General features: G+C 62.3%; 3 protein-coding genes across 5 annotated transcripts; 2 read left to right on the top strand and 1 right to left on the bottom strand.

Annotated features, from left to right (window-relative positions):
* Positions 1-80: 80 nt before the first annotated feature.
* Positions 81-1,893, bottom strand: LOC146543144 (class II histocompatibility antigen, B-L beta chain-like). 2 transcript variants are annotated; one of them, XM_085239052.1, is made up of 6 exons: positions 1,734-1,888; positions 1,255-1,524; positions 887-1,168; positions 681-791; positions 584-607; positions 81-385 (listed from the first exon to the last, which is right to left on the bottom strand). In XM_085239052.1, exons 1-6 carry the CDS (start codon positions 1,822-1,824, stop codon positions 372-374), a joined length of 792 nt encoding a protein of 263 aa, XP_085095178.1. In that variant the 5' UTR covers positions 1,825-1,888; the 3' UTR covers positions 81-371. The 2 variants fall into 2 exon arrangements, with proteins under 2 accessions (XP_085095178.1, XP_085095179.1); XM_085239053.1 differs by lacking the exon at positions 681-791 and having other exon boundaries at positions 1,734-1,893.
* Positions 1,894-2,810: 917 nt separating this feature from the next.
* LOC100539989 (tapasin) lies at positions 2,811-7,376 on the top strand. 2 transcript variants are annotated; one of them, XM_085239019.1, is made up of 8 exons: positions 2,815-3,009; positions 3,093-3,302; positions 3,876-4,115; positions 5,177-5,521; positions 6,288-6,626; positions 6,912-7,001; positions 7,201-7,226; positions 7,313-7,339. In XM_085239019.1, exons 1-8 carry the CDS (start codon positions 2,979-2,981, stop codon positions 7,322-7,324), a joined length of 1,293 nt encoding a protein of 430 aa, XP_085095145.1. In that variant the 5' UTR covers positions 2,815-2,978; the 3' UTR covers positions 7,325-7,339. The 2 variants fall into 2 exon arrangements, with proteins under 2 accessions (XP_085095144.1, XP_085095145.1); XM_085239018.1 differs by having other exon boundaries at positions 2,811-3,009; positions 7,201-7,376.
* Positions 7,377-8,260: 884 nt separating this feature from the next.
* Positions 8,261-10,014, top strand: LOC104916784 (class II histocompatibility antigen, B-L beta chain). Its single transcript, XM_085239056.1, is given in 6 exon segments — positions 8,261-8,402; positions 8,606-8,875; positions 8,962-9,243; positions 9,339-9,449; positions 9,521-9,544; positions 9,630-10,014. Coding segments are annotated over 6 exon segments (792 nt in total). The 5' UTR covers positions 8,261-8,311; the 3' UTR covers positions 9,644-10,014.
* The last annotated feature ends 1,208 nt before the right edge of the window (positions 10,015-11,222 follow it).

Raw genomic sequence — 11,222 nt, 5'->3', positions numbered from 1 at the left:
TTTTAACGATGTTTGCTCACAGGTAACATTTTTGACGCTCTCCACCACTCCTACAAATTCAACAGACCAATTCCTTCCGGTAATTTTATGCAATAAAAGAGTTTATTTGGTTAAAGAACCCAAACCACCACCTGGTACTGAACGGAATAGAAGAGCACAGACCGCCCTCTCCCCTCCCGTGCTGTCGTACAACAGAAGGTCCTTAAGGATGTGCAGACAACGGGATGCCGTCTGAGCGACTTCTCGGGGAGGACACAGAGCGGGCGGTGCGGCGGCAGACGGGCGGCACGGGGGGGGGCAGCACGAGGGAGAGCCGAGGAGACGGTCGGGGATGCGCAGAGTGCGGGTGGAGCGGCTCGGCGGGGCAGCAGCTAATTCAGCATCCCTGCGGGGAGAGGCGGGCAGAGCTGAGCCACGCGCCGGGCTCGGGGCCGGGAACGGAACGGGAACGGGAACGGAACGGGAACGGGAACAGCCACAGGAAGGAGAACGGGAATAGGAAAGGGAACGGGAACGGAACGGGAACGGGAACAGCCACAGGAAGGAGAACGGGAATACGAAAGGGAACGGGACGGGACGTTACCTGGAGCGGCGGCGACGGGGCGCCCTGAAACACAGCGAGACGAGGTCAGCGCGGCCGCAGCCCCCCCCCCGGCGCAGCCCCGCTCCCCAGCGCTCACCTTTCTGACCGCGCAGGAACACGACGAGCCCCAGCGCCAGGAAGACGAGCCCCAGCACAAAGCCCCCCACGCCCGTCAGCAGCTTGCTCCTGCCCGCGTCCGCCGGCGGCTCTGCGGCGACGAAGGCGGGAGCTCAGCGCCGGGGGCCGCGCTCCCGCTCCCGCTCCCCCCGCGGCGGGCCGGGGGCCGGGGGCCGGGGGCCTTACCCCAAGGCTGGCTGACGGGCTGCCGCAGGCTGGCGTGCTCCACCCGGCACACGTAGCTGTCCCCGCGCCGCGGGACGGTCTCCAGCACCACCAGCACCTGGTACGTCCAGTCGCCGTTCTGCATCACGTCCGTGGACACCACGCGCTCCGTCTCCTCGCGCCCGTTCAGGAACCACTTCACCTCGATCTCCGGCGGGTAGAAGCCCGTCACGTAGCACGCCAGGCGGTCCGTTTCGGGCAGGGAGCCCGACTGCAGCGCCGAGACCCGCACCTTGGGCTCCACTGCGGGGCACGGGGGGAGCGCTGCGGACCGACCGCCACAGCGCGGCGCGTGCCCGGCCGTCCGCGCTGTGCCCCGCGGCACTCACCGCTCCTCTGCACCGTGAAGGACTCAATGACCCCGTAGTTGTGCCGGCAGTACGTGTCCACCTCATTCCTTTTGTATTCCATAAACTCGGTGTCGCTGTTCCAGAGTTCTAGCTGATCGTCTCCCAGCGGTGTATCGGCCACAAATTTCCCCACGTCGCTGTCGAAGTGCGATGACTGCTGCCGGTTGTAGAAATACCTGTCCACATACCAAACCCGCTCGGTGCCGTTCAGAAATTGGCAGTCACCTGTCGTACCGTAGAGGAAGAACGCTGCGGGCAGAAGACACGGTCAGGGCTCACAGCCGCCCCCCGTCAGACTCCCCGCCCCTCCCCGGACCCGCTGCCCCCCACAGCTGCTCTGCCCCCCCCCCCGCCCTCCATCCCTCCGGAGCCCCGAGCGCCGCGCACGTCCACAAGGGCTCCGGGTTTTTCTCCGGGGCGGACGCAACGCCGTCCCCGCGCCGCGGCTCCGAGCTCACCCGAGGGCCGCGTGCCGGCGGCCGGCCGGGCTCCCAGCGCCAGCAGTGCCACCAGCACGGCCCCCGCCGCCGGGACGCGCCCGCTCCCCATGGCTGCTGCCGCCGGACGATGGGGGACCCGGCACCCCGCGCCAGCCGCGAGCCCGGGGCCGGGCGGGGAGGGCCAATGAGCGGCGGCGGCGCTGGGCGACGTCACCCGTCTCCGGGCAGAGTTCGGCGTCGCGGGGCTCCCTCTCGCACTCTGCCGCCGTCCCTCCGCCCCACGGGAGTCCCCACGGCCCCCGTCCCACCCTGTGGTCCCCCCACGATCTCACCATGGCCATCCAGTGCTCGCCCCACGGTACGGCCACGGTCACTCCGTGGTCACCCGATGGTCATCCGGTGGTCTCACCATAATGATGCCACAGTCACCACTTTGTCACCCCATTCTCACTCCATATTACTTCTGTTCCTTCCCGTTGTCCCCTCATGGTCACACCGTTTTCTGCCCGTGGTCTCTCAGTGTTTTCTTCATTGTTCCTCGTGGTCACTCAGTGTTCCTCTCTGCGATCCCTTCATGGTCACCCCATATCATCTACCCCAACTTGTGTGGGCATTTGGGATGGTCCCACACCACATCCTTATCACTAAATTGGAGATAATTGTTCAACGTGTCCTCATCCTTCGATAAGGAATTGGTTGGGTGGTCGCAGCCAGAGGGCTGTGGTCAATGGCTGCATGTCCCAGTGGGGGTGGTGACAAATTGTGTCCCCCAGGAGTCTGTCTGGGAGCGGTGCTCCTCAACAGCTGTATCATAGAGCACTGAAGACCTCTGAAGACCACCAATGACCACCAATGATTGCCAAAGACCACCGAAGATCACCAAAGACTTCTGAAGACTACCAATGACCACAGAAGACCACCAAAGACCACCGTAGGTCACCAAAGATCACTGAAGATCACTGAAGATCACAAAGACCCCCTAAAGACCCCCCATGCAAGCGCAGAAGGGTCAAATATGTACTGGAACCTCATCCTTACGTCATCCGTGGATCTGGGGTGGGTGGGAGTGGCTGCGTTTAGGTCAGCATATGGAGAAAGCAGGGATGTCCCACCCATGACCCCTCTCCAAAACTGTTTCTGAATGAGTTTCCCCCCTCCGACCCTTTTATTTTTAATGGGTTTCGGGGATTTATCATCAATATTTGCGAAGTGACGGAGAGGGCGTGGCCACAGCGGAGCCGAAAGCGAAAGCAGCGGAGAGCGATGGCTGCGGGGCTGCGGCTGCTGCTGGCGGGTGAGACCCGACCCCCCCTGAACCCCTTCATGTCCCACCCCTCAAATCCACCCCCCCATGCTCAGCCTCTCCCCCACCCCTAGGGTTCTTCTGGTCCCTATTTAGGGTGGAAGTCACCGCCTCCCCTCCGCCTCCCCCCGCTCCGGTGCGTTGCGCGCTGCTGGAGGGGGAAGGGCGCGGGAGGGGGCTGCCGGGGGGGGGAAAGGCCCGTCCTGCACTGCTGCGCTTTGGGGGGGACGCGGAGAACCCTCCCGAACCCGGCTCGGAGCCCGAAGTCACCTTCAGTGTCAGCGGTACGTGGGGACCCCCGGCACCGTGCTGTTCCCCTCCCCCCCATGTCCCCACCCCTCTATGTCCCCACCTCCTTTACTTCCCACAATGTTCCCATCACCCCCAAAAGGTCCCCAGTGTCCCCCAAATCCCCATGACCCGCCCCCCATAACCCCCCCAGTCCCTATAATCAACTCATGTCCCCCAGTGTCCCCAAGATTCCCATTACTCCCCGTATCCCCATTATCCCCAAAATGTCCCCCATGATCCCCAGTGTCCCCATCACCCCAATGTTCCCAAGGTCCCTATTGCTCCTCCATGTCCCTATGGTCCTTATCATCCCCAAATTGTCACCAGTGTCCCCAAAATCCCCATTACCTCCCAACATCTCCCAAAGTTACCAAGATTCCCATTACCCCCAATATCCCGATTGCCCCCCAAATGTCCCCAATGTCCCCCCCCCAGAGACCTCATTAACCCCAATAGCTCCGAAACTGTCCTCAATGTCCCCATTAACCCCAAAATGACCCCATTACCCCCCCCCAACCCCATGCCCCCAGACCTCTTCTTCCCTCTCACCTCTCTCTCTCTTGCAGACCCCTGGGGGGCTCTGACCCCACTCGGGGTCCCCCCTCGGACCCCCCCCAGCTGTGAACTGAACCCCACGAACCCCCAGACCGTCTCTGCCCCGTGGAGCCGCCCTCTGCACCCCGACGCCCGCAGCCCCCCAACCGCGGGGGGCCAGTGGTGGGTGGCGGCGGTGGGGACCCCCCAGTACAGTGCCACTGCGCTGCTGCAGGGAGGGACAGGCACAGAAGGAACCATCACTGCTGCCGGTAAGGGGGGCCTCGGATGTCCCTCCCTGGGTGTCCCCACGTCCCTGTCTGTTCCTCAGTGTGTCCCCATGTGTCCCAGTGTCTCTATGCATCCCTATAATACCCATGTGTCCCTATGTTCTCCATGCGTCCCCATGTCCCCTCAATGTCCCCATGTCCCCTCACCTCCCCATGTCCCCCAGTGTCCCCATGTCCCCTCAGTTTCCCCATGTCCCCCAATATCCCCGTGTCCCCTCACCTCCCCATGTCCCCCAGTATCACCATGTCCCCTGAATGTCCCCATGTCCCCCAATATCCCCATGTCCCCTCACCTCCCCATGTCCCCCAATATCCCCATGTCCCCCAATATCCCCATGTCCCCTCACCTCCCCATGTCCCCCAGTATCGCCATGTCCCCTCAATGTCCTCATGTCCCCCAGTATCCCCGTGTCCCCTCACTTCCCCATGTCCCCTCAATTTTCCATGTCCTCTCAATGTCTCCATGTCCCCTCAGTGTCCCCATGTCCCCCAGTATCCCCATGTCCCCTGAATGTCCCCATGTCCCCCAGTATCCCCATGTCCCCTCACCTCCCCATGTCCCCCAGTATCGCCATGTCCCCTGAATGTCCCCATGTCCCCCAATATCCCCGTGTCCCCTCACCTCCCCATGTCCCCTCAATTCTCCATATCCTCTCAATGTCTTCATGTCCTCTCAGTGTCTCCATGTCCCCTCAGTGTCCCCATGTCCCCTTACCTCCCCACATCCCCCAGTGTCCCCAAGTCTCCTCACCTCCCCATGTCCCCTCAGTGTCCTCATGTCCCCTCACCTCCCCATGTCCCCCAGTATCCCCACGTCCCCTCAGTGTCCCCATGTCCCCTTATCTCCCCACATTCCCCAGTGTCCCCATGTCCCCTCACTTCCTCATGTTCCCTCATCTCCCCGTGTACCCCAGGGTCCCTATGTCCCCTCACCTCCCCATATCCCCTCATCTCCCCACATATTCCAGTCTCCCCATGTCCCCCCAGTGTCCCCATGTCCCCCCAGTGTCCCCATGTCCCCTCACCTCCCCATGTCCCTGCAGTGTCCCTGGCGGTGCTCACCAACACCCCAACACTCTGGGTCCGTGTGGGGTCCCCCACCCTCCTGCATTGTGCCTTCGCTGCCCCCCTGTCTCCCTTTATCCTCGAGTGGCGTCACCAGAGCAGGGGTGCGGGTCGGATCCTGCTGGCCTATGACAGTTCCACCGCCCGCGCCTCCCACACCACCCCTGGGGCCGAACTGCTGCTGGGGACACGGGATGGGGACGGGGTGACAGAGGTGACGCTGCGCCTGGCGAGGCCATCACCAGGGGATGAGGGCACCTACATCTGCTCCGTGTTCCTGCCCCACGGGCACACGCAGACGGTGCTGCAGCTCGACGTCTTTGGTGAGTCCACGTGGGGCTGGAGGTGTTCCTATGGGGTGTGGGGTTGGGTGGTGTTCCTATGGGGTGTGTGAAACCAGGTGGTATTCCTATTGGTAATATGGGGCATACGATACCCCTGGTGGTATTGCTATGGGTCATATAGGACGTGTGGGACCAGATGGTATTCCTATGGGGGCTATAGGGTGGATGGGACTGGGTGGTATTCCTATGGGGGCAATAGGGTGGATGGGACTGGGTGGTATTCCTATGGGGGCTATAGGGTGGATGGGACTGGGTGGTATTCCTATGGGGGCAATAGGGTGGATGGGACTGGGTGGTGTTCCTATGGGGGCTATAGGGTGGATGGGACCAGATGGTATTCCTATGGGGGCTATAGGGTGGATGGGACTGGGTGGTATTCCTATGGGGGCAATAGGGTGGATGGGACTGGGTGGTATTCCTATGGGGGCAATAGGGTGGATCGGACTGGGTGGTATTCTTATGAGGGCAATAGGGTGGATGGGACTGGGTGGTATTCCTGTGGGATGTGATTCCTATAGGATGACATGATGATATATATATCATCCTATAGGATGATGATATGGTATGATATGATATGATATGATATGATATGATATGATATGATATGATATATGGGATGATGATTCCTACAGGATGGTGTGGCATCATCCCATAGTCCACCAATAGGTTTATTGGGAGGGATGAGCCCTATAGAATGGACCCCTATCGGCTATATGGGACCAACGTCCCCCCACATGTCTTCCAGAGCCCCCCAAGGTGACGCTGTCCCCAAAGAACCTGGTGGTGACCCCAGGGACATCAGCAGAGCTGCAGTGCCACGTGTCTGGCTTCTACCCCTTGGATGTGACAGTGACATGGCAGCGCCGCGCGGGGGGCTCAGGGCCATCGCGATCACCGGGGGGCACAGTGATGGACAGCTGGACATCGGGTCACCGCCAGGCTGCTGATGGAACCTACAGCCGGACGGCGGCAGCACGGCTGATCCCTGCACGTCCCCAACACCACGGGGACGTCTACAGCTGCGTTGTCACCCACACTGCACTGGCCAAACCAATGCGCGTCTCTGTCCGACTGCTCCTGGCTGGTGAGGGGGGATGTGGGGGTGTTGGAGACACGTGGAGGTATTGGGATGGTGGGACCGTGGTTAGGAGGGATATTGATGATGGCTGGGGACACCAAGGGACACCGGAACTGAGGTTGGGGACATCAAGAGACATTGGGACCGTGGTTGGGAGTATGGCAGGGACATCAGGATCGTGGCTTGGGATAATGAGAGATGCATGGATTTGGGTTGGGGACCATAGCCCCAGGGTTGGAGACCCCACCCAGGGTGGTGACACCATGCTTAAGGCTGATGTTGTCCCCAAAGGCACTGAGGGGCCGCACCTGGAGGACATCACGGGGCTCTTCTTGGTGGCTTTTATCCTCTGTGGCCTCATCCGTTGGCTCTACCCTACAGGTGAGTGCTGTTCCCACATCTCAGAGCCCCCACATCCTCACACCCCAATATCCCAATGGACCCCATGACCCAATGTCCCCATGAGCAATGTCGTTATGTCCCAATATCCTAATGATGCCGTGTCCCCATGTCCTCCCACATCCCTCATGTCTCCATATCCCCCCATATCCCCATCCACTCACTCTTTCTCTCCTCTCAGCTGCACGACCTGAAGAGGAAACCAAGGTAACATCCCCCAAAAAAACCCAAAATACCCCCAAAATACCTCCAAACATCCCCAAACTCACCATTCTCATTCCTATGCTGTGCAGAAATCACAGTGACCTCCACTCCAGCTCTCATCACCTCAGCTCCAGATAAAGAGTTTTTCACCCCAAAATGTGCTGTCTCCATGTGGTGGTGTCCCCACAAACCAGATCTGGGTGCGGGGAGGAGGGAACTGGGGGAAAACTGAGAGCACTGGGAGTACTGGGAGGAAGTCTTGGGTTGGTGAGGCAGCTGAGTGGCACTTGGGGACATCTGGATGCTATCCCCAGTGGACATCTGTGTGACACTGGGATGGGATTGGGTGACACTGGGATCCCATCCCAAGTTGGACATGGGGATGCCATGAGGGATGACCAGGTCCCATCACATGTTAACAGCTGGGTGACATTGGGGTGGTCATTTCTCAACCCGTGGAGGCATCTGGATGACAGTGGGGACACCTGGGTCCCATCGCATGTGCACATCAATGTCCCATGCCACATGGACTCCTGGATGGCATTGGGAATGGCCAGGTCCTGTCCCATAAGGGACATCTGGGTCCAATCAGGGACACCGGGGACATGATTGGGTGACAATGAGGTCACTATGATGGGAACACTGGAGGAGCATGTGCTGAACATGACCTGATCACAGAGGGAAATGTCTGTTAACCACGAGCGGACTATAAAGGGGCAAAGGGACATAAAGGGAGAATATGGGATGAGAATGGGGTGACAAAGAGGTGACTGTGGCATCATTATGGTGAGACCACAATGGATGACCATTGGGTGACTACGGACTGACCGTGGCCGTACCATGGGGTGAGCTCTGGATGGCCATGGTGAGATCGTGGGGGGACCACAGGGTGGGACGGGGGCCGTGGGAACCCCCGTGGGGCGGAGGGACGGCGGCAGAGTGTGAGAGGGACCCCCACGGCGCCGAACTCTGCCCGGAGACGGGTGACGCCGCCCAGCGCCGCCGCCGCTCATTGGCCCTCCCCGCCCGGCCCCGGGCTCGCGGCTGGCGCGGGGTGCCGGGTCCCCCATCGTCCGGCGGCAGCAGCCATGGGGAGCGGGCGCGTCCCGGCGGCAGGGGCCGTGCTGGTGGCACTGCTGGCGCTGGGAGCCCGGCCGGCCGCCGGCACGCGGCCCTCGGGTGAGCTCGGAGCCGCGGCGCGGGGACGGCGCTGCGTCCGCCCCGGAGAAAAACCCGGAGCCCTTGTGGACGTGCGCGGCGCTCGGGGCTCCGGAGGGATGGAGGGCGGGGGGGGGGGGCAGAGCAGCTGTGGGGGGCAGCGTGGCCGGGGAGGGGCGGGGCGTCTGTCGGGGGGCGGCTGTGAGCCCTGACCGTACCCGCAGCGTTCTTCCTCTACGGTACGACAAGTGACTGCCAGTTCTTCAACGGCACCGAGCGGGTGAGGTTGGTGGACAGGTATTTCTACAACCGACAGCAGTTCACGCATTTCGACAGCGACGTGGGGAAATATGTGGCCGATACACCGCTGGGAGAGCCGTCTGCTGAGTACTTGAACAGCAACACCGAGTTTATCGAGTACCTACGGAGTGCAGTGGACAGGTACTGCCGACACAACTACGGGGTTTGAGAGTCCTTCACGGTGCAGAGGAGCGGTGAGTGCCGCGGGGCACAGCGCGGACGGCCGGGCACGCGCCGCGCTGTGGCGGTCGGTCCGCAGCGCTCCCCCCGTGCCCCGCAGTGGAGCCCAAGGTGCGGGTCTCGGCGCTGCAGTCGGGCTCCCTGCCCGAAACGGACCGCCTGGCGTGCTACGTGACGGGCTTCTACCCGCCGGAGATCGAGGTGAAGTGGTTCCTGAACGGGCGCGAGGAGACGGAGCGCGTGGTGTCCACGGACGTGATGCAGAACGGGGACTGGACGTACCAGGTGCTGGTGGTGCTGGAGACCGTCCCGCGGCGCGGGGACAGCTACGTGTGCCGGGTGGAGCACGCCAGCCTGCGGCAGCCCGTCAGCCAGCCTTGGGGTAAGGCCCCCGGCCCCCGGCCCCCGGCCCGCCGCGGGGGGAGCGGGAGCGGGAGCGCGGCCCCCGGCGCTGAGCCCCCGCCTTCGTCCCCGCAGAGCCGCCGGCGGACGCGGGCAGGAGCAAGCTGCTGACGGGCGTGGGGGGCTTTGTGCTGGGGCTCGTCTTCCTGGCGCTGGGGCTCGTCGTGTTCCTGCGCGGTCAGAAAGGTGAGCGCTGGGGAGCGGGGCTGCGCCGGGCGGGGCTGTGGCCGCGCTGACCTCGTCTCGCTGTGTTTCAGGGCGCCCCGTCGCCGCCGCTCCAGGTAACGTCCCGTCCCGTTCCGTTCCCGTTCCATTCCCGGCCCCGAGCCCGGCGCGTGGCTCAGCTCTGCCCGCCTCTCCCCGCAGGGATGCTGAATTAGCTGCTGCCCCGCCGAGCCGCTCCACCCACACTCTGCGCATCCCCGACCGTCGCCTCGGCTCTCCCTCGTGCTGCCCCCCCCGTGCCGCCCGTCTGCTGCCGCATCGCCCGCTCTGTGTCCTCCCCGAGAAGAAGTCGCTCAGACGGCGTCCCGTTGTCTGCACATCCTTAAGGACCTTCTGTTGTGTGACAGCACGAGAGGGAAGCGGGAGGACTATGGGAGGCGTCCTCACCGCCCTGTGGTGGGTCCCAATGGCCTGTCGGGGTTTTATCCCCATGGTAAAAGTGAAGGTGACACGGGACAAGTGCAGTCCTTCCATGTGGGGACCGTGGGCAGAACACGGGGTGACCGTGAGGTCACTGTGATGGGAATATTGTGTGACTGTGTGGAGTCATTGGGGTGACCACGGGCAGAACAGGAGCTGACAGTGAAGGGACCACGTGGGTAATTTGGGGAGCACACGGAGTGAGAATGGTTTCATGAAGTGGTGCCCCTGCAGTAACTGCAGTGAGACCCCTTGGGCCTGGCTGTGGGTGTCGTGGGCATCGCCACCGCATCACCATTCCATCTTCAAGGCCACGAAGAGGAGCAGTGCCTGCACACACAGGGACATCCTGTGAGGATGGGGCTGCACCGTGGGTGCCTTCATACCCCACGTCCTCATTGTGCCCCTCTCATCCCCTGAGTGAGGTCCGGTCCTCTGGGAGGAGTGAAGGTGCTTGGGGATGGCACAGCCCCACTGCCCACCTGTGTCGCTGCAGCATTTGTGGTGGGATCGGCCCTGAGCAGTGCTGCTGGGGGACTGGGGGGTCCACGAAGAGAATCGAGGGTGAGCGTGGGGCGATGAGAAGGGACGGTGGGGAGAGCGTGTGGTACCATGAGGGCAGCTCTGGGGAAACACGGGGGGAAATGGGCTGAGAAGGGGGTAACAAAGAGGTGACAATGGGGGACCACGGAGTAACCATTGGGCTGTAACCACGGAAGAGCACTGGGTGATGAGACCAAGGTGGTCCATTGGGTGATATCAAGAATGTAGGGGGATCATGGGGTGACCATGAGGTGACTCTGAAGGGATCATGGAAAGAAGACCATCGGGGACCACAAGGACCATGAGCCAGGGAGGGCCATAAGGGCTGGGATGAGCCCTGGGAGCAGTGCAGGACCACGGCAGAGGGATGGCAGCAGCCAGGAGAGTCCCGGGGTCGGGCAGAGAGGGCCAATGAGCAGCAGGGTTGGGCAGCATCACCAGTCTCCAGGCAGAGCTCGGCCCCGTGGGGCTCCCTCTGACATTCGGCCCCACCGCATCCTTGTTCCAGCAGCAGCCCTGAGATGGGAAGGAGATGGGGAGGGGATGGCCCACAGAGGGTCCCTCACCATCCCTTCCCCAGAGCCCCCTCAGGGACCCCAGTCATCCCTGACACCACTGCGGGATGCTGCACAGTGTCCATCTGTCTGTCTGCTGCGTGGAATGCTCAGCACTGCCACTCTGTGTGAGAACAGCGGTGTCACCCACAGAGCCCCCACGGGTGTCCTCAGCCCACCCAATGGTCCCACCATGGTCATCCAGTGCTCACTCCGT

The sequence above is a fragment of the Meleagris gallopavo genome, chromosome 18 (assembly GCF_905368555.1).
Source record: "Meleagris gallopavo chromosome 18, MGAL_WU_HG_1.1, whole genome shotgun sequence".
NCBI lineage: Eukaryota > Metazoa > Chordata > Aves > Galliformes > Phasianidae > Meleagris > Meleagris gallopavo.
Note: the sequence above shows the minus strand (reverse complement) of the source record. Positions and strands in the feature narration are given on the sequence as shown.